Source organism: Eumetopias jubatus, unplaced genomic scaffold (assembly GCF_037043125.1).
Source record: "Eumetopias jubatus isolate StellerSeaLion01/CBP00866 unplaced genomic scaffold, mEumJub1_p1.0 scaffold_6, whole genome shotgun sequence".
NCBI lineage: Eukaryota > Metazoa > Chordata > Mammalia > Carnivora > Otariidae > Eumetopias > Eumetopias jubatus.
The window spans coordinates 55,476,966-55,503,352 of NW_028274812.1; the positions used below are offsets into that span (position 1 = coordinate 55,476,966).

A 26,387-nucleotide genomic window follows, 5' to 3' on the forward strand; every position below is an offset into this window, starting at 1 on the left:
CTGAAGAACTGTTGTTCCGTGAAGTAAGTATGCTTTTCACTCCTTTCAAAGCTACATTAGCTTTTATCTCTCCTTACCTTTTCAGAATGGGTAGCTTGCGTGAGGTCTAACTTTTTGGTGTTATGCTACCTTCATGACGTGAGGAACATTCTGCAGCTTCATGACCTAGCCACCGGTGCTCTCCTCAAGACCTTCCCACTGGAGGTTGGCAGCATTGTGGGGTACAGCGGTCAGAAGAAGGACACCGAAATCTTCTATCAGTTTACTTCCTTTTTATCTCCAGGTGAGAGTCTTTTCACCAGTGTTACTCAGCTTTAAAATCAGACTAATGTTTGGGTTTCTTTTGGGAAATGGGAATGGAATGCTGTATTATTGAAAATCCCATATGCTATATTATAGCCAGAATTACATAATGGGAATAAAACAGTAAAACAGATGCTTAGAACACAGGGAAATGTGAATGCCTAAAATGGCACACTCATTCATCTTATATCCTGAGTCTCTGTTCTGGGGACAGGACCAACTGGTATTCTAGGTTGATTTAAAAAAATTAGTATGAACACATAGAACCTGAGATTCAACTTTTGGTCTATACGGATCGGGGTACACAGTGCAGAGTAACTAAAAGCATAAAAGAAAAATCTGTAGTCTCATCTGACATGAAAAACCCGTTTTCTAAACAGACTGAGAATAATTTGTGCTCTTGTTAAACTGAATTAAAATATAATTCTAAAAGTGTAGTCTTACGTCATATAAGAAAAACATGTGGTTCAAGGGAAAAGGGAAAAACACATGCTTATAAGTTATGATACTGTGTTCCATGGTATGGGTGAACTTTCCCCAAAGTAAACATAGTTCTCTTTTTAACCTTTTTTTAGTTGGTCACATTCATTTTGCTGTTTTGGTTTTTCCTGCTTCTCCACTTGGCTGCCCAGGTTTTGTTGTAGCCAAAGCCACACACATGCTCTGATTTGTCCCAGGAGCCTGGCTAAGTTGGCAGCTTGCAGTTGACCGAGCAGACCCTATCTTAAGAGCAATCTGCCTGAAAACATTTCTGCACTTCCCTCGTTTGTTTTTCAAGCTTCTTCATAGCCCTTTCGTCCCGTCCAGCTTTATGGCAATAATTTGGTCCCTGGCACAGTCAGCAGATGTAGGGGAGAGAACTAGGCAGGTACCGAAGTGGCTCTTTCGTCATGGGGTTCAGCCAGATGGCCACGATGCCTCGTCTACGTGTGTGTGCGCGTGCGCGCCCGTCTCAGAGTCACAGAGCAGGCAATCATGAGGAATCTTATTGGCGTGACAGCTTGCTGTCGGGGTTACTGAAACCAAGAGAGTGATGTTCTTCTGTAAGTAGGTCTGATGGTAGACCCAGAACACCAGCAAGCTCTATTTCCCATGTGCCTTTCAGAGGATCCCAGGGGGTGCTGGGGAAAGTCCCTGCAGCCATATGGAAACCAGGCCCAGTGCCAGGAGTCGGAAACTAACAGGTCAGGAATCCCATGTCGGGGGGGAGGGGGGGGTCCTATGCCACACCCCTTCTGCCCTGGGGTACAGTGGCAGCCAGTGGAGCAGAACCAAGAAAAATCCATTTCTTCCAGATTACCATTCTCAACCCACTGCTGTAGGGGTTCACCATTTATTTCCCCAACTTACACTGGTCCAGAATTTTTACTTTGAAAATCCCATAGCTTAAACAGTTTAAATGGATAAAGGGCAATGAGGAGAACAGGGTAAGGGTGATTCACCCATTCTTAATAAAAGCCAGAGTCCCCGAAGGCCTGTACCCCTCCTTCAATGACTCCACGTGACCATTTATTTCAGGAACAAGCTCATCATTACCTGGGCAAGGAAGGGCTCACTGACCTAGTGTAAAAGGATGGGTTCCGTGCCAAGCAGTGGAACACTGTCTGTGACTATTCTGGCTGGGAAGTTTGAAAAGTTGAAAAGTTCTGTACTGCTGGGCAGTTTCTGAACAAGCTTTAAGTTGTTGTTGTAATGCTTTGTTCTTCCCCTTTGTCTTGTCTTACTCATTTGGCTCCATCTTTCTCTTTTCTCCCTTTAATGCAATTTTTTTTATATCTAAAACCAGAGAACAGGGCTTCTAGACTCAGGCCTTCTGGTCCAAAGTAAAAACAGCCATCAGAGCATTAAACTGCATCTCTCGAAAGCAAGAACTGTCAGTGTGTGTACATATACATCCACACGCATGCATACCAGAGGCTGCCTTTCCCTGGTCTCTGAAGATTAGCTGTCTACTACTGCAGTAAACAACAGAGGTACTAAATTATAAGTAAAGCCTCAGGGCCAGAAATAACTATGGCTCCGGCTCTTTAGGACGTGGTGCATCTGGCCGGTGGGCACCAGCTGACTTTGTTTCCCATGGAGGCACATAGTGAAGACTGTGTGTCTTGAGCCCAAGCTATTTAGGACTTTTGTACCTTGAGTCAAACTTGGGAGACAACGAGCAGCCAGGGCAATTTGGAACACAATGCACTTATTCCCTGTGGCCCAAACCACTTAGTGGTTGAGCTGATTAATTCTATATTCATGGAACCTCAGAGGGTTGTCTGAGGTTGGCTCCAGACAGATTTGTACCTTGTAATAATCCAGTATAGCAAGTCCCAGGTGCATGGCTCTGGGAAACAGGGATGAGCAAAGAAGCCTTTGCCAGACTGTTTGGGAAAGGCAAAAAAAAATTTTTAAGACTTAATTTTTTAGAGCAGTTTTAGGTTTGCGGCAAAATCGAGAAGGTACCAGAGATTTCTGGTATACTCCTGCCCCCACATCACAGCCTCCCCCATTATCAGCATCCCCCACCAGAGTGGGACAGTTGTTACAATTGATGAACCTACATTGACACGTCGTAATCACCCAGAGTCCCTAGTTTACATTATGGTTGACCCTTGCTGTTGTACATTTTGTGGGTTTGGACAAATGTATAATGACATGTATCCATCATTATAGTATCCTATAGAATATTTTCACTGCCCTAAAAATCCTCTGTGCTCCCCCTATTCACCCCTCCCCACCCCTCCAACCCCTGGCAACCACTGATCTGTTTACTGTTTCCACAGTTTTGTCTTTTTCCAGAATGTTATATGGTTGGAATCATATAGTATGTGGACTTTTCAGATTGGCTTCTTTCACTTAGTACTAGGCATTTAAGTTTCCTCCATATCTTTTCATGGGCTCAATAGCTTATTTCTTTTAGCCCTGATTAATATCCCATTGTCTGGATGTACCAAGGTTTATTTACACATTCATCTTCTGAAGGACATCTTGGAAGCTTCCCAGTTCTAGCAGTTATGAATAAAGCTGCTATAAACATCCATGTGCCGATTTTTGTGTGGACATAACTTTTCAACTCCTTTGTGTAAATACCAAGGAGTGCAAACATTTTTAAGACTTGTTTTAGTTTCCATTTATGTTTTTTTTCTTTTAATAACATTAAAACCCACCCTCTACGGGTGGGTGTATATGGGTCATCTTTTAGAAAAAAGTTCTTTTGCCTTCTCTGTACATACCCAGTTTTTTAAATCCTCTGATTTTTTCTTTCACAGTTTCTCTCAGAGTTTCCCCTTCCTCTTAACTCCCACTCCCATTTCTTTTACCTCCTTACATTTATTTTGGATTATTGGGAATATATGAGCTGATCATCCCTGCCTCCTTCCTGTTACTAAAATGGCTTTGTTAAACCACTGATTTCATCAGGAGACCCATCTCCTCAAGTCCAGGCACCTCCTCTGGCCTTAAGGGACTTCCATAACCCAATTCTCTCTTTCACCCCTAAACGTGGAAATTCATTTCCTAGAGATCACCTAACCAGTCCTCCAGTTTATGATTCTAAGATGTGTTCTCCAAACCCCTTGTACTTACCAAGCCAAATCAGACAGGACACAAACATCATTAGATAATAGGGATTCACATTATGTGAATGTGCAGTAGGTTCATCTAGGCTAACCCAGATGGATCTGTAAAGGGAAAGTATTGATCAAACTTACTAAGCCCTGGTACGTTCAGATTTAACCCAGCCTCCTCCACGGTGCCACTTTTGCGCAGGATAGAAGAGTAGAAGTCAGGTTCTTGGCACCCTTTCTCTGAACAGTAGCCAGACCCTGTTTCCTGCTTATTTCATTCTGCTGTTACAGGACGTGATATCTTAGTTTTTCCAGATAAACAGGCATTTAGAGTACATTTCCTATTCATTGTCTTTCACAGAGGAATTTGTATTCTAGTACTTTGGTGACTTGTGTAAGGTCACGGACCCAGCACCTGTCAGAGGTGGGAGTCCTGGCTTCCTGGTCCTTTGTCATTCACTGTGGTGCAGGCTGCAGGGGTCCCAGGGTGAGTCAGGGTGGCACAGTCTTTTTGTTAGTTGTTTGGTGGTTCAGGCTTGGGTTTTTTTGTTTGTTTGTTTTTAAGGAGTCAGATTTTTTTGTGTGTTTTGAGGAAGGGGGGCAAGTACATACTGATCAAGAAGCTCTTCAAAAATTAACATATCTCTGAAAATAGCCTCACCCTCAAGATTACATTCATCTAGACAAGGACAATATTCAGTGTATCTGGTACATTAGAGTGCATGCCCCCCCCCCAAAAAAAATGTATGCCCAGAGTGTAGTTTGGAACTACTTGACCTATAAAGACGTATTTCAGCAGATACCCAAGTATGACTTAAACTAGGAAAGCCAATACTTTGGTCATGTTACTTATCTTCTGTCGATATTAATCAGACTTCCTGTTATAGTACCTTAAAATGATTTGTCTGTAAGCATGAGACTTGTGATGACATTCATAGGGATCAGCAGTCATGCTATTAATGAATGTAAACGTATTATTCTTTGCCATTGGGGGTGCAGAGTATTGTTTCTCATCTGTTAATGAAGTACATGCACAGAGGAGTTGAGAAGAAAGCAAGCCACCATTATACGTGATCGATCAATTTGAATGTACCCTGTGGGAGTACTGTTTGGTTTCTAGTTTTCCGGGAAGTATTGGGATCACTAAATCGATCTTTCATATATTTGACAGCATATGTTTAAAGTATCACGTGGGAGGGTTGTTTCCACACCAGCCACTCTGGATGACTAATTCTGTTTCATAAACCACCCCAGTGTCGTTGTTTCCAAATAGCAACGACTCATCTTACGTATTGTTTCTTTGATTGAGTTCTTAAGTGTTAGAGTGTAATAGCATTAAATTCAGGAAATGGAATTTTAATTAGTGATTAAGCTGGCATTCTTGGTGTATATTCATTAATTGGTGTTGTGCACAGTTAATGGGATAATCAAAATTTTAAAAGCAACTCTAAAATGGTACCTGATCATCTTGGATCCCTGACTGCTGTCCACACATGTGTCCACAGATAGGTGGGTGTCAGGTATCTGGAGCCCCAGAGTTCCCATCAAGAGACCCTGACTGGTTGTTGACTTTGGGCAAATCGTTTGAGTTTTCCATCGTACTCACCTTGCAGGTGAAGCAGCCCTACATGAAGTTTCCCATCTTCTTTGACCTGCACTCCTAAGCGACCTGGCATAGAGAAGACCTGTTAAGTTTCCACTGTGACGTTTTTCTGCCTCTTCTCATACTCACAGAAGGCTATGGAATCTTCTAAAACGTCCTCGCAGATTACGGTTGTAAAATTGAAGGCCGCATGTGGTGGCGATGATGAGTGAACACTTACCTAGCACCCCATGCCCTGGACTGTTCTAAGTAGTTGTGGTGCAGTGACCCTTACTCGGCAGCAGAGAATACCTCGGCAGCGGTCTCTCACTCAGGCTCCTCTCTTGCTACTCGTGGGGTCCGGTTGTGTCTCATGATCCTCCCCCCCCAAGGAGTTTGTGGACTAACCCAGGACTTCCGCTTCCTTCTAGGTATCATTTATCACTGTGACCTCACCAAAGAGGAGCTGGAGCCACGAGTCTTCCGAGAGGTTACTGTGAAAGGGATCGATGCTTCCGATTACCAGACGGTCCAGGTATGGAGCATTTACAAGGGTCAGAAAACCTGGCTGCCAGGCCGGGCTGTCCCACCCTAGTGGGTCAGGAGCCATGGAGGGAGTGCTCAGGAGTACGGACAACAGGGGTTGTCCCGGGCACGGAGCCGGGCATGGAGCTGGGCATGGCCCCGTCCTCCTAGAGCACGCATCTTCTGCTCGCATAGCTGCTACTCTCCACGGGAAGCCAGAGCCCCCGTGCGGGGCTCTTACTGCAAGAGCTGCCAAAGCAACACCGTTGGTCTGCCTGCCTGAGAATTGGCTAGCCCAGATCTTAGGGTGTCACAAGTAACAACATGGATTTGCTCTATACAAAGTCTTTACTCGAGCACTGCCAGTCTGTCTTTTCTGTCTGATGGTCACAGGTACTTGTGCCTGGCACAGACGAGGCACTCCATAAAATATTAGGATGAATGACTTAACTGATTGTCATGGCACCACAAGCTCCGTCTCTGGCCACCCATCCTTTCAGGTTAAGAATCTCCATTTTTGTTTTTCCAGCTCCCCAAAGGCATTAAGTCTTCCAGAAACTGAATCACTTATTGATTGAGGATGTAGCATGTCTGTTTCCTTTACAATGAGAGGCCACCTGTGAGGTACCGTTGTTTATCAGGCCTTTCCCACCTGGACGGCTGGACCACACAGACCACAGATTAGGAATCCGAACTCGGAGGGAGGTGTAGAACAAAGAGCTGGATGCTTCTGTGAAACTAGGGCATTACTTTAGCTTGTTGAGTTACCCTTCACCTGTCTAGAAACGGTCTAGATGATGGGCTAGATCTAGATCATAAGTAAAGTGTTGTTTACAGAAATCCATCGTGGGCAGGATCTGGCCCAGGGCTGCAGCCTATTACCCCTTGTTCTAGATCAGGAGTTGGGAAATGGACCTCTGGTTTTGTGGGAGAATAGCCATGCCCATCTGTTTACATAGTGTTGGTGCATTAATAGGGTGGGTGCAGCAGGCCTGTTTGGCCCACTAAGTCTAAACTACTTAGTATTTGGCCCTCTAGGAAAACGTTTACTAATCCCTGGTCTATATTAAAAAGTATTTCTAAAATCCAAATGTTCTCAGTAGGTGCACAGGGCCTTTGTCATGAAGCTCTGTCAGGCCTGAAATGTGCATATACTCATTGGGTGACACTGGGTGAGTCACTTAACCTTTTTTTTTTTAAGATTTTATTTATTTATTTATTTGAGAGAGCACAAGCAGGGGGAGTGGCAGGCAGAGGGAGAAGCAGGCCCCCCACTGAGCAGGGAGCCCAATGCGGGGCTCGGTCCCAGGACCCTGGGATCATGACCTGAGCTGAAGGCAGACGCTTAACCGACTGAGCCACCCAGGTGTCCCTCACTTAACCTACTGCAGGTTTTTTTAGCTGTAATATAGAGATGGTATTCATTTTACAGGATTCCTGTAGGGTTGTATGACATGATGTATGTTAAGTGTCTGGCATATAGAATATCCATTTTTTTAATCAATATTAGAAATAAATATAACAGACTCTTTTTGGCTGTATCTATTTTGGCTTGCTGTTGCGTTCATTTTCAAGGTGAGGTGAGCTGTTGCCTGGAGAGAGATCCTGTGGGAGCCAGTAGCCCGTCTGTCACTTACATGGTTTGCTAATTCACCCTAGTTTTATATTAGACTTTAAAAATCATTTTTAGGCTGTCGTTCTTGGCCGTTATCCCTTTTCTCCATGTATTGAAAATTTGTCCTTACCAGATGTCACGTCTGACCTCCCCAGGACCTGTGTCTAGTCAGCAACCCCTGGGCCAGGATGTGCACATACACACCGTCACCTCCCCCATCGGTAATGCCAGGGATGCCCAAGCAGCACCCACTGACTTCCCTCTTTCACCCTCAAGGGTGCAACCTTGGCTGCCCTAGAATTGGGCGGTCACCCAGGAGAGACCCCCTGTCATCACCTCATCTCTACTATGCAGCCCCTCAGCTCTATTTAAAAAACACAGTATTGTCTTCTCCTTGCCAGCTTCCCACAAATAATGAATGCGCAAGTCTACAGTTACCTTTGGGGTTCGGGTGAGGGAGAGGCACCTGTAATAATGCCAGGGAGGCAGCTGCTTACAGGGAAGTAACTCTTCTCACAGCGAGTGTGGTTGGAGTTGTTTCTCCTGTCAAGGAGCTCTTCTTGTCCGTGCTGGTAATAGTAATATTTTTGATGGTGATACACAGAGAAACTAGTTACTAGCTAACATGTATTGTTTTCTTTTATAAATGAAAATATAAAACGTTACAGCTGAGCAAGTGCTTGGCGGAGTAGAAATCTCTCTGCCATGGAGGTCCCCTGACATCTCCCCATTTAGCTGGGGAAGAGACGAGCTGGGGTGATGCCACTAGTCTATATCATGGGACAACCCAACCTCTCTGTGCCTGGCTCCCTGCTTCACAAAGAAAACTTCCCCCAAAACAACCTTTTGTTTCTACCACTGCAGTAGGAAAGAAAAAAGGGAGAAAGATGATAAATATTTAAAAGGATAGTAACTGGACAGAACACACTGCATCCAACAACTCAGTGCACTGCTCCTCATTTCCGGATTTTAGAAAGTGGAGCTATGCCTGTGGACAGAGTAGATGTATAATGCCTACAGGAGAGTTTCTATCTATTGATTATACACGTCAGACGTCTTGCAGTGAGTTAACAAAACAGAATTCTTTCATCGTTTACAGGTGCCTTTGAAATGCTCTTTGATATCACAATACCATAGACTTATATCACTTAAACTCCATTGTGCTGTGGTTTAGATTCACGTGTGTCAGCAGAGCTTTGACGTGAAATGTGAGCGTGACAGATGTTCTCACATTTTGATTAGGCTCTCAGTGGTGTTGCCAACAATGACCTAACCATTGTAAAAGCAGGCCTTAGAGAGGGATTTGTGCATGAATGGAAAATGTCCTGATGGTGTGGAATAGAAACCACAGCATTTTGGGGGGAAAAAAGGATATTTTTGTTTTTAGTCACTTTAAGGTAATGCCACTTTTGATTCCTCTTGACTCTGGTGTTTATATTTATTCCATATGTGATTTAACAAGAAGATCCTCTGGACTATTTGCAATTCCTTCTTACATTTTGTGAGTCATGTTATCATTGGGAGCAAATACTGCGGCACAGATTATGCTGCATAGTTGGTCAATGCAATTAATGATGGTCATGACCATGTACATCTACCTGGTGGGGTAGCTGGTAAGATAGACCAAGACAGGGAGAAAGAGGTCAAAGAAACATGCGGCTAAATAAACCACAGAGGACTATTCTTGTGTGCTGTGTATTCACCCAGGACCCAGCGCATCTGGAATTTGGGCGGTTGAGGGGGAGAGGTCTTGCAGGATATGGTGGCATGTTTCGCTGGCAGACATAGAACAAAACTGTCTGTTATAACCTTTACCCATCCTGACTGCAGCTGCGGATGGAAAATTGATCTGTATCAGGAGTATAATTTTGAAAATCAGATCCTTGAAAAACTGTTCATTTCTCTTCCAATTCGGGGGAGGGTAACATATAAAAATTTAGTTTTAGATCGGGTTATCAAATCTGCAGTTGACTGATCCTGTCTTTTTTATTTTTTCATTGTGAATGGCACGTCCACATAATATTGATTAGAACCTCTGCGCCCCTTTCTTTAAAAAGAAGCTGAAATACTGAACATTAGAAATTACATTCATAAAATAAGTTTGGTGATAAGTGATTTACCCGAAAAAAATCTGTCCACCTTTATAATCCGTAATGTGTTTCATTTTAAACAAACGTGAAGTAATAGGGACATGGTAGTTAAATTTAGTCTGTCAACAAGTATGACCTGACCTTCATTGCCGCTGGTACTGTTTGAATACAGAGAATTTCTAGACACAAGGCATTAACCCTGGAAAATTTACAGTCAGACTGGAAAGTTGAGACATACAGATCTGAAAGGTCAGACACCCGCCAGGGTGTTCTGTGAGTGAGCAAGTGCAGGGTGCAGCCTTCAGTCAGAGCTGCAGTGTTGAGGACACAGGAGGGTGGGGGCTTCCGTAATCCCTAGCTCCCCATGAGACTCCTGACCAGTTTTACCACCACCCTTGTTCGGAGACTGCCTCTGCCTTCTCGCGGCAGGTTAATTTCATAATTTCACAGCAAATTCAAGGAGGGAATCATGCCTTCAGTATCCCATGCAGTGGGCTTGCCTTTTGTCATTAGTGGATGGGATAGTGTTTGCACTGTGGTGGAACGTGGCATGATACGTAGTGGAGTAAAGTACACTTTTTGGTTTCTCAGTATCTCATTTTTGTCCAGCCAGGCTGAGAGATTGGCTTTTTTTTCCTCCCCATATGAAAGACAAAATTTATAGACCTGAAAGAGAACAGTGAACGGAGTGTACTGTGAATAAACCCCATTATCGACAGTTTCCACGTTTCATAAAAGACAATAAATTGGAAGGAAGGTCCATCTTATGGGTGAAAGCAAACAATATAGTATGAAAATAGTAAGAATCATCTTGATTCCTGTTTTCTTATGCTTAGTAGGGACTTTGCTGAGGTTTACCTGTAGTAATGCATATGAAACACCAGGAACATCCCAAAGGTGGTTTGCTGGGTAACTGAAAAGAAATGTTAAAATTAAATAATTCTTTGGGTTTACCAAGATGCCTTGAGGTAGAGGGAGTGGGAATTTTTTTCTTTAATTTAGTGTAGGTTTTTCTAACCTTGGTGATAACTGGTTTGTGGTTGCTAGCATACACAGGCTTTGCCATTCAGAGAACATGTTCTCAGAACATTAATTAGTCTTTTAACATTTGTTAACTTCTGTGCTGAGTGCATGTCACATCCAGTTTTTGAATATTGACTCATGCACATCCCCAGTGAGCTGACCATTGAATTGGTGATCACGTTTTTCCGTAGTGCTGTGTTCTCACAGGTACCGGTCAGAAATCTTCAGAAATGTTAGTGAAGAGTGACTGGGGGAACATTTTCAAAAAGAACTTTTTGAGGGGTCACTGCTTGCATATGATTAGGAAACTGCTTTAAGTTGTTCTTGATGATTTAGTGCCTGAGCATCCCAGTTACTTGAGATATTATGTTTCACAGCGGCATATTCTTGCATAAACAGATTCCCACCCTTCTTTAGAACTCCCTTTGTCATGCAGGCATTCTAGATTGAGGGTATAATGTTTGTATTCAGAGGGTACATGTTTATGTCTCTTTCCCCTTTTGGTATCAACCGTGTTAAAATAATTTGACTGTAAAGGTTGTTAAAGAGTTGGGTTTTTTGTTTTATAATAGAGAAATAAGTTATGGGGGCCCAAGTCAGTGCCATCCTCATACCACTGTAAATAAATCCTCTCCCGTGTTTTAAAAAGGACATCACTTTGCAGCAACCTGCAAACATGTAACCCTTTTTCAGTAAAAATCACAAGGTGGCCTTGAGCATTGAGTAGTCAGTCCCCATAATGAGAAGCTTGGGGAGGTCTCTTGAGCCTCCTGTGAGGCTTCACTGTGGCAACGTGGGTGAAAGCCAGGCCTGTGCTGACCTTGCTCAGAGCTTCTCTGAACTGTGCTGAGGAAATGGAGTCTGCATGGAGATGGGGGCCAGGAAGACCGCTGAACCCACCCTGGTGACTGAGAGCCCGAGGAGGGCAGCCAGGAAAGAAGCAGCCCTATTTGCTTGGCTCTCCCGGGACACGGTGGTGACTCAGCAGCAGGCATATTTGCTCAGCTTATTTTGCTGAGATGTTAATGAGTTAACAGGTATTGATTCTATTTGAATGGCTCAGATTCACTTCCTAGAAGGCCATCTAGGTTTATTTTTCTTTATTGTATTAGAGGCCCTAAATGTCAGAGATCAGGCTATGTGGAAACTCAGTACCATAGGTAACAACTATACTCACTGGAGATTTGTTCATCCTTAGTACACACAAAATTTGTAATTTGTACATTACAAATTATATTACATTTGTTTATCTGTACATTACAATGTATCAGATATCTACAGATAATACTGAGCTTACTGTCATAGGTAATAAAGCCACTTAAATAGATTCAAATTTTGTTTATCTTGTTCTAAGAGTCATGGCTTTTGAGATCCATAAATAGTTGCAGGTTACTGAGCTTTGCTGCTGTGCAGGTGGGTCGATTTCAGTTAACTGAAAACAATTCAGCTAACCGCTAACAGTTTTAGCTCCAGCTCCTTGCTAGAAAACTATCTTGGGAAAAGAATGTCCTATTTCATTATCCTATAGAAAACAAAGTAGCAAGTAACTTCCTTCTTGTTAGAACTGAATCAGTAGCATGGTATCATTTATGAATAATGGTATGTGTACAAATGGTACTTACCTTTTGTCATTTTAATAATTTTTTTTTGTTTTTAAAAATGAACCTGAATCTTGAGGTGCCCAGGTGGCTCAGTTGGTTAAGCACCCAACTCTTGGTTTTGGCTCAGGTCACGATCTCACGGTGTTGGGATCGAGCCCCATATCAGGTTCCACACTCAGAGTGGAGTCTGCTTCTCCCTATCCCTCGGCCCCTCCTGTTTCTCTCTTAAATAAAGGGATAAATCTTTAAAAAAATAAAAATGAATCTGAATCTCAAGGTATGTTATTCAGATTAGATTCAGCTGTGAGCAACAGGAAACATCAAAATAACCATGGCTTAAAGAAGAGAGACATTTATTTCCTTCCCACAGAAAAGAAGTGCAGGAGGAATCAGTCCAGGGCTGACTTGGTATCTAAGGTTCGAGGAATCCAAGCTCCTGCTCTCTTGCTGCTTCCTCACCCATCGCTTCCGTTCCCAGTGTCTTTTCCTGGTCCTCCAAGACTGCTGGCCATCCAGCCACATTATACCCACTTTCTAGCTGACAGGAAGGCAGCAGTAGGGAAGACGATGGAGGTGGGGGAGGGAAGGTGCATGCCAGCTATCTTAGAAGCATGTTTGCTAAAGGTGACATGTATTCTGTCTGCTTTCATCTTACTGGTGAAAAAGTATTCGTCTGGCCACATCTAGTGCAGTGAGAGTTAGAGATGTAGTTCCAGAAAAAAATGTGTGCAGCTAAAAATTTGGGCCTTTTTATGGAGGAAAAAGGGAATAGACATTGGGGGACAACTAGCAACCTGTCATACAAGACAAAGCAGGACTTCAGCAAAAATTTTTGGTGTGGATGGGCTGCCCGGGTGGCTCAGTTGGTTAAGCGTCAACCTTTGGCTCAGGTCATGATCCCAGGGTCCTGGGATTGAGCCTTGTGTCAGGCTCCCTGCTCAGCAGGAAGCCTGCTTCTCCCTCCCTCTCTCCCCCCCCCGACCCCCCCCCGTCGATCACTTGCTCGCTTAAATAAATAAATAAATATCTTAAAAAAATTTTTTTTGATGTGGACCCTGAGACCAAGGAATCCAGTACCTAAACCTCAGGATCAGGATTAGAAAAACAAAGACTGAAAAAGGTGAATATTCAAATATTATAATTACAGACAGCAGAAATCATGTACTACAAAGAGAGAAGCACCCTTTAAACAGGCTCTTCTCCCATGAAGAAAGACCTTTAATATTGCTTCCAGAACATGAGTATATGTATTTCTTGAACTTTGGTATTGACTTTAGCAGAAGTGTAATGCAAGGCAACATGGGACTCTCAGAATTAGAATCAAGATGAAATGTAAGGGCTTATCTCTGGGAGGATGAAGAAGCCAGGTAAGCTAGGTCCAGATGGCTCTCCAGACATTCAACTCCGTGCTAGAGTCTTCTTGCCTGGGAAAGCCAACTCCCAACCACCACTTCTGTGAAGGATGTGGATACGGGCCATCCTTGCAGGACCTGCTCGTTAGAATGGAAGCATGGCATGCATCAGCCTTTGAGGAGGAGGTCAAGTCTCTAATTTCATAGCTGCCTCTTTGCTTGTTCCTAGGTGATCTGTTCTTCCACTTCCCTATATTTTTGGGCTGCGGACAAAGTGGTATGCTTTCCAGTTGCATATACATCAGGGTTCATATAGTTGAGATCTCTCATTTTACAGATGAGGAAACCAAAAATCAATGTGTTTGAACAAAGGTAACAGTGTAAAAATAATTGACAGAACTCCAGAGCTGTGCTAATCTGCATACTTTGTTATCAGGATGAATTATTTGCACTCTCCATAGCTCAGTTATTGTTTTTTTCACCTCTAAAATAAATTAGACTAAAAGGCAAGTTCCTATGCCTGCTTACCTTTAAAAGTACATTTCTGCATCATGTAAGTATCTAGCGATTACTTTGTAAATACTTGCAGAACCTGTTAAACAAAAATACTCTTTGTGAAAGGGGAGACATGAGGGGCCCAAAATACATTTTAAAAATTGCTTATAAATATTATGATTTATTTTAATATTCACTTCTAATCTCCTTGTTGCTTGTTAATGAGATTCTCATTTCCTTATCCATTTGTTTAGATCATATATGATATATTCAGAGACAAATACATACATACATACATACATTATATTTTAATTGGAGGAGTTTTATGTAAGTCTTAAATGTTGGTCCCCACACGGCAGCTTGAAACGCCACTTAAAAGTGAACTAAAACTTGAAGTGTTTATGGTTTTGCTTTTTTCATCTTATCTCTGCTGGACTTCCCCCAAGATCTTTTCTCAGGGGTTGGCACTAATACCAGTTCGGGTATCAGGTTGCTTCAAACTCAAATTCAGAAGAATATCCTCAGATTTATTTTGGAAGTGCTAGCCCAAGACCTTGGGTTTTTGTGCAGTGAACCCGGAAAGACACTTTTATGCCCAAAGCAGGCGACCTTCTCAGTTGCTTTTTCTTAGACAAGTACACCCATTCCAGTGTCTATCCATCATTTCTGCCTTCTTAATGGGTGAAGTTAGATTAAAAGTTAATAGGATTAGGTGGATATCTAGAAACTGGAAGCTGGAAATTGCTTAGATTTTCTCTGTATGGAGAAGGCTCAATAGGAGAGAGTTGGAGTAATTTTTCTCCTGCTTTTCTGTGATAGTATCACCCCTAAACCTCAGGGGTATGTCTTAATGTAGGCTGCCATCTAGACAAGTGTTCTTTGGCTTCCTGCTCTGCTCTATCTTCTCGGGCAGATGGGGAGAAGAGAACATAGGAGCTTAGTGTGGGCTCTCCACCTGCTACATAGTTCTTCCCTCCCCTCTCCTTTGCCTGCATTACACTGATGGCCGATGGATGAGAGATGGAATAAAAATAGACCTGGCGCCACAGACATTCCATTATCTCCCTGGAGGAAAAACCATTACGGCCTAACTTCGTTGGTCTGTGAAGAAGGAAGGAAACATGTTCCATGTCCATAAGTATAACCTTTTGATTGGGGTCAAGTGTACCTTGACCTGGGTTTAGATAAGTAGACTTGATCATTCTCTGTTCGTTCCCAGCATTGGCTCTAAGTGTAAGTGGCAGATTAGAAATGTTGTAATAGTGATAAACATGATGGCAAAATATCGCCAGTTAGAAGGCATTGTGAGGGTACTAAACAGGGACACAAACAGGTTCCTGGTCATTGTCTGAGTCAAGTGGGAGCTCCTCTCCCCAACTCTTGAGGCCCTCTTTCATCCAACCCCGCAAAAGTGCTGCCTCGCTGCCCCAAGTCCCCACCCCAAATATTCGGCATCGTCCAGGCTCAACTCCCAACCAAGTCCTTGCCCACCATGTGCAGACTTACCTCTGCCTGGCTCTCCTTCCTCCAAGCTCCATCGTCATACTGTTCATTTTCTTTACTGCATTTTCTGAAATTCTGTACATTTTGAGTACTCAACCGAGTCCCAGCTTCTGTAGAAGCTTCTCTCTTCTTGTTTCTGGCCTAGGAAACTCTGGCAAAAGCAAAAGACAGGGAGAGGGGATAGTGTGCTGTTACTTGGAAGTAGAGCATAGATGTGGGCACAGCCTGCGTCAGGCTGCATGCCTGTGTTCTCGGCGCCTCTGCTCCTTTCGTCACACAGTCAGGACTCTCATGATTTCCATTCTCGAGGGGAAGAGGCTGCAGTGTAGGGAAGTTAGATGAGTTGTCCCTAATCACACGGTGGCAAAGCTGGTGCTATCGGCCCTGAGGAGCTCGGCCGGCTTCTTCCCAGTTCACCAAATGAGTACCTGGAGGTAGGTGGTTCTAGGTCTTCATGTAGGAACTGATAGAAAATGCTGTGGCTTTATTAAGACCCTGGAGAAAGCTTCATCGCTCACCTTGGTTAATGTCTCAAAAGAAGGAAATGTACATCATCTACTCAAGCTGTATTGATAAATGCAGCCTGTATAAATTCTTACACATTTAAAATCATCTGCTAGTTGGTTCTGCTGAGGTGAGTCATAGCTGACTGACCTTGTGTCCTCCCTTGCCTCCAGCTGTGTTCGTCTACATGTGTATGTATATGAGTAGATACCATTATTAATATGCATGTAAACATATCTTTAAACAGAGAATATGCTTTTTGATTCCAAATCGGAGAGTGGGTAATTCTGAAATTAACTCTCAAACAGAAAACCATTTAGGCTGCAAGTAAAATCACTGTGTATGTGCTGCCTTCATCAGGACCCTGAAGCCTTCCATGTTTTGCATAGGATATGGCTAGTTCAGCTCCAAAGTTTAATGTGCATAGAGCTAATTTAAATATTTGGAAAAGATTAGAGAAGAGTATAAATACTCTAAACTGTGGCTGGTGCTTTGCTGGAGAATCTGCAGATTTGACTGTTGAAGTGCTGACTTTGAACCATTGCTCAGAATCTGCAGAGATAGGAGGGACCAAGGAATGTTGCGGGGCAGTGCCGGCACCACCTCTGCTCCCCTGCCTAGACTTCCACTCCTCCTCTAGTCCATGTACAGCTGCCAACAGGTGACTTCTTCACCTGCCATCAGAAATTGGTCAGCCTTGTTGTGGGGAGGTGGGATGGGGAAGAGGACCACTTTCATTCATCCAGTCTGTGTGTTTATTAAGAATTTACTCTGTACTGGGCATTGTGTTAAACAGTGACCCAGAGAGCTGTGGTCTTTGCCCTTATGAGGAGTACAAGCAGAAAGAAAAACAACAACAACAACAATAAAAACCCCCCAAAAAGTGAACAGAAGTGAACAGAAAATAAGCATGAAGATTGCAAGTTGGGAGAAGGGCTGTGAGTGAAATAAGTAGGGCCAAGAATGACAGTGTGAATTGAGTGGGCAACCAGAGTGCCCTTGCATTGTGTCAGTGGAAACGTAAAGGCAATATGCAAGGGAACTAATCAAGTAGGAAAGTGTTAGAGCAAAGACCCTGAGAACAGGGTGCTTGGCCTCAGGGAAGACCCGAGAGAGGACTGGTAAGAGAGAGGGAAGGCAGGACCACATGAGTGTGTGGGGTTTGTGAGGGATCCCAAGTGCGGTGGGAGTCCTTACAGGGTTTTATACTGGAATGGGACATGTTCTCGTTTAAGAAAACCATCTGCCATTTTGTGGAGAATCGATGGAAGGGGACGATGCGGCTGTAGAGACTGCTGGAAGACACCTGTAGCAGTAGACCAGGGAGGACGTAAGGTGGCCTAGACCAAGGGAGAGACTGTGGACGTGAGGAAGAGTGGGTTTGGAAAACACCTGGAAGGTAGAATCAACAGGCTGCACTCAGGGATTGCACATGGTGGGGAGAGGGGAAGGGATACATCAGGGATGACTCTTGAGATTTGGAATCTGAGCAGCTGGTACCACGTATCAGGTTGTTGGCAGTGGGTCGGGGAGGACGAATATTTTGGACGTTCAGGTTTGTCCGTGTTACATGGTCAGCCAGGTGGCACTGTCAGATATGGAGCTGGATGTTTGAGTCTCATGCTCAAAGGAGACATCTGAGTTGGAGTTACAAGCATGGGCATCTTCAGTGTAAGTGTGTTGTTTAAATCTGGGGCAAGGACAGAATTACATGGTGTAGAGGGAGGGAGGGTCAGGACTGCACCCCGAGGAGCCCCACAGTCAGGGCTTAGCTGCTGGAGGGAGGGCCAGCAGGGGAGCCCCAGAAGCAGTGGCCAGGGAGGTACGAGAAAAGCCAGCAAACCGCAGACCAAGGGGGAGCAGGAGGTCAGGGAAAGGGTGTCAGAAGGAGGCAGTGGCAGACAACACTCAAGTGTGCTTGGTCAAATAAGCAAAGAAGAAAAGTTCTTGGATTTGACCGGGTGTATTCATTGGTGATCTTGACAAGAGCACTTTTAGGAGCAGTGGGGGCAGACTGGTGGCTGAACAGGTATATTGAGGAAGAGGGGAGAAGACATGTGTGGTTTCTTATGGGGGGGGTGTGATTGAGGGATTGGGGGATTAGCTTTGCTTTTCATACATTGTTGTATTGCGTTATTAGTCTAGTTAGCACAGTCTTGTGTTAATGCTGTAATCTGAAAAGCTTATATTTTAAAACTTTTAAAAATTTCTTAAGGAAAAATCATCCTTGGTAGACTAACTGAACATCTCTGTCTTTTAACAACTGTGGTTTGTCTCCCTACCCTCCCTTTCTTCCTCATCCTTCAGATTACTTTTCAGATTTTTCATTTTCTTGCTGTAGAATACAGCTGTGCTAAGAAAACCAATCAATCCAAAAAATCAAATTTTAACTTCATAGAACATTTTACAGATGGAGGCTTCCATAGCTTTTGTGGCAGTGTGTTCAAGATAAGGGAGGAGGGAGGTAGAGGAGAGGGACGTGGGGAACCATGTGTGCAGACAGTCTTGAGAAGTTGAATTGCACGAGGTGAGAGGGGTGTAGAAAGTCAACGGCCTGTCTTATGAAGGGGGGAGAAACCAGATTATTGTGGTGTGTGGATGGGTTGGCCAGTAGGAAGGAACCACCCCAGGAGCCAAGTTCCTTGAGAAGGTGAGAGGGTCCCAAGCCCTGGTGGAAGGCATGGCTTTCATAGGAGGGACATTCCCTCCATTGTGTCAGGAAGGAAGCCAGCTCCTTATTTTCCTTCTGTGAGACCTCTAAGGGCCTGAATTCTCTATCTTCTTTTGTTTTGTTTTGCTTCATGTTTTTATTTAAATTCTAGTTAGTTTATCTGTAGTGTAGTATTGGTTTCAGGAGTAAAATATAGGGATTCATCATTTACATGTAACACCCAGTGCTCATCATCACAGGTGCCCTCCTTAATGCTCATCACCCATCCAGCCCATCCCCCACCCACCTCCTTCCCTCAACCCTCAGTTCTCTATAGTTAAGAATCTCTTATGGTTTGCCTCCCTCTCTGTTTTTATCTTATTTTTCCATCTCTTCCCCTATGTTCATCTGTTTTGTTCTTAAATTCCACATGAGTGAAATCATATGGTGTTTGTCTTTCTCGGACTGACTTATTTCGGTTAGTATAATACCCTCTAGCTTCATCCACATCGTTGCAAATGGCAAGATTTCATTCTTTTTGATGGCTGAGTAATAGTCCAGTGTGTGTGTGTGTGTGTGTGTGTGTGTGTGTGTGTGTGTGTATACACCACATTTTCTTTATCTTCTTACCTACTGTTTTTTCCAATTTTTGAGTTTCAACTAAAAATGAAGAAGTAGTTTTAAAATTTTGAAATATGTGCATTTTTTATTATGTACTCAGTTTAAGGGCCAGAAGACTCTCAGATAGTTGAGTTTGAGAAATTTTCTGCTTCTTATGAATGAGTTCCTTCTGAGTGCTCTTTTCTAGGTCAGATGGGCTAGCTATTGCAGTTAACAAGCACCATCACAATCTCAGAGGCTTGAAGTCAGAAAAGTTTACATTTTCTTCCTGTACACTGTCTGTCGGACCTCCTCTGGGGCTCTGTCCAGGCCCTGCCTGAGGAGCCTCCCCGACCATGCACTGCCTGTCCTGTGGCACAGAGTTCTAGAAAGCACATCCCGTCCCATGGTGGCCTGCAGTGCTTTTGTCCAGAAGTGTCCCCTCCCTCCCCTGGCCACATGTCATTGGCTAACCCCACGTGATGGGGACAAACCAGCTTTAGAGTTGGCAGATGGTGATGGTCAGCCATCCTCCACGTGCTGGAAAGAGAGAGAATAGTGCCCGCCCTGATGACACCACATTTCCCTCCCCAGAGAAGGCAGGGGGCCTGTTGGGGGAGCACGGGGTTGCCTCTGACCCCGGCCCCATCTTTGATGTGCAGCACCTGAAATTCTCTTAGTAGAAATCCATTCCATTATTTTTAAGCTTTCGTTTTCCAAATATTTTCCTTAGAAATACAAGCAGCTCTAGAGAGCTTAGTAAGTCACATTACCTTTTATTTTCTCCACAGGCATTATTTTTTCTGGTGGACTCAAAATCGTAGCAGAGTTTGTGTCCTGAGCACAGTGTTTTAAGTAACATGTATTTTCCTACTTTACCTCATAAAGAACATACAGCACGGCTGGTGGAGCTTCTGCTCGGCCTGAGTTGCTGGTGACCGTGTGCGGCTCATGTGTGCAGTCTCGTCTCCGGTCAGCGGCCGTCCGGCCTCTCGGAATTCGGCCCGAGCGCTCCGGCCTCCATCACGCCTCGGTGGACCCGTCTGGACACAGGAACTTGCGTCAGGCCCCACCAGTTGGTCAGAGGAGGGCAGGAGGACGCTGCGGGCCGCACGAGTGACCCCTGGGCGGGCAGCGCAGCCTAGCAGGCACTCCGCCGTCTCCCCGTGCACTCGCTCTGGCGCCTCCTCACCCCTGCAGGCCACCTCCCGCGCGCACCCACCCCTGCGAGCGGAGCTCTGGCTGGGCAGCTGTGTCCCCTCCGTGACTGCTCTCTCCTCCACGGTCCCAGGCCGGCCTGAGCTATGGGGCCAGCAGCAGAAACTGGGGCGCTCTGCTCCGCTACGGTACCCTCCCATTGGTGGAAGGATAGAACTCGTCTCTCGCGGTGACCTGAGTTCCGCGATCCTGAGATTTCGTGGTGGTGGCGGTGGCGCGGAACGATTTGCGTTACTCGCGACACGTTAGCGGGGCCAACTTCCTGGCTGGGGTCAGTATCCGCAGGCCTGACAGCCAGTTCTGAGATGCGTGGTCCAAAGGAAGAGACTGTTCGCTCTTGTTTCACAAGATAATGTGGCTTCTTAATAAATTGCCTATCCCTTATGATTACGTTTGTCTGCGGGTTGACCAGCCTCGAGTAATGCCCACAGGCCTCCCCCAGGCTGGCCCCTGTCCCCACCTGCCGGGCTCTGTGCCCACACAGGTCCCCGGTACCGCGGCTCTCCCTCCCTCCCTGCTGCCTTCCTCTGCCTGGACCGCTCACCTCCACTCCTTCGCTTACCTCCGCTGCGCTGACCGGAGCTCCCTTCTCTGCCTCCCGGGCCAGTTAGCAGCCCTTCCCCATCCCGGCTTCCCGGCGTCCAGCTCTGTCTCTTCATTTGTTTATGTGATCCTCTGTCTTCCTTTCAGAAAGTGGCTTTCCCCACTGCTCTGTTCCCAGAGCCCAGAGCAGATCCATATAAATATTTGACAAATGAGTAAGAGAAGCCAGACTGAAATTATCTAGTTATCACTGCCAGAAACCTATGCGAATGGATCATTCCCTTTCTGTAAAATTCCGAAAGGAACCAGCTCCCTCTCCCCTCCAAAGGTAATTTCTATTCAAAACCAGCAAATGGTGTCAGAAAACGAATGTTTGTTACCGTCTGTACTTCTGTGGAGTCTTTGTGTGATCTGGTCTTTAAGCGTATTTCGGGTCATAGTCTGTGACCAAAGCAGGAAATATTCCTGCCCGTCCTTTTAGAGCATCAAAGTTAATTTTTTTTTTTTAATATCTTCCTGGTACACATTTATTGTGTTGTTGTTTTCTTGCAGGTGTCTGGGAAACTTAGACAAGCTGAGCAATTAAAAAACAAAACAAAACAAAACAGTTCTACTAACATGAAAATTCAGTTGACCAGGATTCCTTGCTATGTTTTATGAGAGTGTGTGGTCATTTGGATTTTTTAATTAATGCTTTCAGACTTTGGAAACTTAATTCTCTCCCTTTGGCTTTTGGCTTTTCTCACAGGTTTTCTAAAGCAGTCTCTCATATTTCACGTGCCACTTTCCCTTTCCTTCATCACTTCTCAATAGTTTTAATGATTTGTACATATGGTTCTTTTCTTCGTCGTTCATTTTCTTGTAATGTATTCCCTTGCTGTGTTTGTCGAAGCCGAGGTCCCCAAAGTCCCAGTGCCTCACAGAGAGAAGCCGGGGGATGCCTAAGGCAGTGATAGTTATAATACTAATTTAAATAAAATGGAATTTCTAAATGAGAAGATGGCATAAATAAATAAATTAGTTCAGAAACACTTATCAAGCTGCTACCTTGTATCTGGCAGTGCTGGGAACAGAAGGAATGGCGGATAGCATTTACTAGGGGAATGGTGCGATCAAACGTTTGTAGCAATTTGATGGTGGGAGAAATGATAGGAAAGGTGATCCCAGGTCCTGTGAGAGCCCAGAGGAGGAGGATCGTCTAAGACTGTCCCTGGAGGGCTTCCTGGAAAGGAGCTTCGGGCGGACAGGGGAAGCGCACGGGAAGGAGGAGAGCTTGCACACAAACAGAGGTATCCCTAGCACCAGGGCTGCACCCCACCGGCAGGAGATGAGCCTGGAGATGCAGACAGGTCAAACCGTAAGGGTCTGGTATGCACCCAAATTGGGTGAGATTTTATCCCCTGGACCATGGGGAGCCCTTGAAAGGGACTGTGCTGGATACCTACGTGGCATTTGCCAGGTGCTCAGAGAATTAGGGTCAGGAGTCAGGGAGAGTCATGAAGGCTGGCCGTGGTGGTGGTCAGTGAGCACCTGGGCACAGACTGAAACCCCCAGGGGCGTGTATGGGGGTGGTGAGGACCAAAGGGAGCACTAACAGTTAAGGACTTGGGAGGTGGCCGGGAAAGCAAGAGACTGAAGAAGCTGTGAATGGAGCCACTGAGCCCAGCCGTCTGGGAGTGAGGAGTCTCCTTGCAGCCCTGGGCTTTGCCTGTTAATTACCAGGCAGCACAGATAGCACCGGAATTCAGTAGGTGGAAGTTTTTGTCTGCAGTGTGCTATTTTTGTGGCCAACTTTTCTGCACACACCCCTGATGCTTCATATCATCAAATGTTCCCCATCCGCCGTCCTGAATGCCATCATCAGAACAGCACGCTGTTCTTTTCCAGATCTTCCGTGAACATGAATTGATTATTCATCTGAAACGTTCATTTTCCTTAGACTTTGATATTTCACTCCCTTAATGCCTTGATTACAAGTGCTAATAAAAAGGTGTTTGTGTATGCATACTTAAAAGTACACTATTTCCACATTTAAAGCATTTAAAAATGAATAGGCAAGATCCCCTCTATCATGATAGCGCTGGGGTGAACAAGGTGATGGGAGGCATTTCATAGTCATCAAAAAAGAAAGGTTATTATGGTTCCACTGGGAAGATTTTTGCTACTGTCATTCTACTGCACAAATAGGAAACATTTCACACAGCCAAGTGTAGACTATAAATCAAAGAAGTTGTGCTTGTGGCTTTGCAGCAGGACTTCTGAACCTTCTGATTTGTGTTCATTTGCTCCCCTTCCTCTCTTCCAACCCCTGGTGAGTGGCCTCCAGTGGCTGGCTGTGATGCTCCTGGAAGCCTCTACTTCCGTGTCTCCCCGTTGACCACCTCTCTGCAGCCCGCCTTCACCAGCGTGAGTTCACCTCTGGCTCCAGGTTCCCCAGCGGCGGGGAGTAAAATGCACTGTGGCGCTCACGAGCTCCCTAACGATTGTCGTTTAAGCAACCTGAAATCATCTCCAATGGGTTTTTCCTGCCTCTGACTCTCCCAGGGAGTTATTTTGGTGATTTGCATTTGCCGTGTCCGAGAGACTCTAGGTAGAAGTGGATCGGTGTACTAGCAGCATTGAAGGTGTGCAACAGAAACTCTCCGAAACGTCTTTAGGCCAGAGAATTTTACTTCCAGATTCCCCTCTTCAGTATTCCAGTCATTCATTTTTCCGCAGCGAAATGGTTTTTGTGTGCATCTGCTCCTTGCAGTGTTTTGATGTGTCTCCCTTTCCCCTTGAATATACAAATGAAAAAATGGCAATTGGACAGTTGTGCCAGCCTCCTGGCTCGAGGGCTTCTGTCAGTGCTGCCCTCGATTCAGGGCCACTGTTGGCAGCGCGCAGTTCTGTCCCAGCCCCCCTCCCCCCCACCAGGAGCTGCTTGATTGCACAAACACTGCTCTCCCTTCTCCTCACTAACATCTGTCTCTCTTTCCTAGTCCAGCCTTTTGAGGCATGCAGAGCTACCAGCCCCAGATCCTTAAAGCTGTATGGTTGCTTCTCTTCCGTTACTGAACATTCTGGCCGGAGTTTGTCATGTCAACATTTCGCTTGTTAATTTTACTTTTCTAAGGCAGTAAAATAAATAAGTGGTTCACCATAGTTTTGAGTTAATGAGAATTTGAAATGGATTTCAGGTATTCTTTCTGGGTTTTTATGATGCAGGTGCAATCTCATGCAGTAAATTACCATAACTAAACCGTTTCGGAGCCATAAAGCTCGTCTGCCATGGCATTGCTAAATTAATAGATTAACAGCTACACATAAAGAAAATGTCAGATGTTAAATATTTTTCATTAGTAATAAGTTGGAAATTTGTGACCTTATACAGTCTCTTGAGTGCCTCAACCTGAGTTAATTTGTATTTTATTCCTTTTCAGCTTATAAGCATTTTGATGCCAGACTCTAGACTGCTTTATTTTATAGTTTTTTTTTTTTTTTTCAAAGCACTGCCACTTGAAATGCTTTTCTGTGTGTTGTTTGATTGCAGCGTGGTGTCCAGTTTGAGTGTTTATGCAATGATCCAGACTTGTTTTCTAAGTGCTCACTGTCTTCCAGGCACTGTGCTAGGTACAGAGAGGTATACAGACACAAGACGGCACCATAGCCGTGAACAGGAGGTTCAGGAGGGGGCCCTGGAGGCGGGCCAGGGGGTTTGCTGATCCTTTGTTCCTAGTGACTGACAGCAAGGAGTCTGGAGTCTGTCGGCCCAGCTAAAAATCCTGACTCCATCGCTCCCAGGATATGTGACCTGGACGAGTTACTTCTCTTGGTCAGACTGACCGCCCCCCAAAAAATGGGGGCCTTCATGGTATAAACCTCATATGTGGATAAAATGAGGGAATATTTATAAACCCCTAGAATAGTGCGTGGTTCATGGTAAGAACTATTTAAGTGTTTTAAACAAATCAAGTAAAATAACATCTATTTTGATCTAAGGACTGAGGAAGATCCTATTGTGAAAAATGTAGAAACCTACTGGTGGGCACTTTAGTATTTTTTTTTTCTAATGTACAGAACTTTAGTTGATAGTTTATATGGAAATTTATTATCTCTAGGTTCTGTCTCCAGAGCCTCGGCTGACTTTTGTGCCCTGTGTTTTCATTTATTTTGAAGTTTTCAGGTAAGGAAGAACTTTCTAACAGTGAGAGAGGCTCCCAGTGAAACGAGCTGCCATTTGTGGTGGTGTGAATTTCTTTCTTACTACTAGAAATAGCCAAGCAAAGGTTGAACCTGCCTGAGATACAGCTTTGGGGATGCCTGCATTGGTTGGGAGCTTGAGGGATATTAGATAAGTGAATTCCTAAGAGCCAGTGAATTTTTTTTTTTTTCCAGGTGTGCTTTAGTCTGTGAAGCCTGCTGACCTGGGGGACCTAGAGATGGGAATGGCAGTTTCAGTGGAGGGGACGGTTGCAGTTGGGAAGGATTCAGAAAGGTAGAAGGTAGAAAGTGGAGAGAATTAATGGCTGGTCTAAAACGTGGACCTCGTTGTGTAGAGGATGGGGAGGCGTTACACGTTGTCAGGAGGGGAGTGACCTCGAGTAAAAGGAAGGTTCCCTCTCTCTTTCTCTCCCTTTCCCTCTCTCTCTTCTTAATCTCAGGGAGATTAATGTGGTAACAAATGCCCAAAGATTGGAAGCAGGAATCCTGTTAGAAGCCAGGGGGCCTTCACGTAGGTGGGCGGGGAGGGGACGGTGTGCAGGAGGCATCCGACGTGCCTCTGAGCCTCAGGAACTGAAGCAAGCTGGCATAGGTCTTGGTGGGGTGGGGGATCAGAAGGAGAGTGTTTAATGTGCCGTTCTATCTTGTTTAGTCATTCATCAAATGTTCACTGAATGCAAGCAGTGCCGGGTTCCTACCCCCCTGATGACAGACTCGTGACACTGTTCTCATAAAGAGCAGAACAAACATGTGTCCGTTTGACGTGCCGCCTCAGTGCCCCTGTAGTGAGCCTCGTTGCCCACACCTGATGCATTCTGTGAGGGCACCCTGAGACAAACACAGGGGCTGCTTTCCCTGAACCTGTGCATGCAGTAGGTCCTTCCGTTTTATGAGGATGTCCGACTTTGTAGGCCTCGACCACAAAGAGGTCAGATCAGTGGAACTGAAGATGGGGACTGATGGTCTGCTATCGAGTCCTATTTATTCATCACAGCCCTGAAAGCCTCCAGGCTCCAGCCAAACTCA

The 26,387-nt window shown here is 44.8% G+C and overlaps 1 protein-coding gene across 1 annotated transcript in view; it reads left to right on the forward strand.

The window, feature by feature from the left end:
• PREP (prolyl endopeptidase) overlaps positions 1-26,387 on the forward strand; it is a 114,962-nt gene that overhangs the window by 66,461 nt on the left and 22,114 nt on the right. The window contains exons 9-10 of the mRNA XM_028104204.2: positions 86-283; positions 5,871-5,974. Coding sequence (XP_027960005.1) covers positions 86-283; positions 5,871-5,974 — 302 coding nt within the window. The remainder of the gene's footprint in view (positions 1-85; positions 284-5,870; positions 5,975-26,387) is intronic.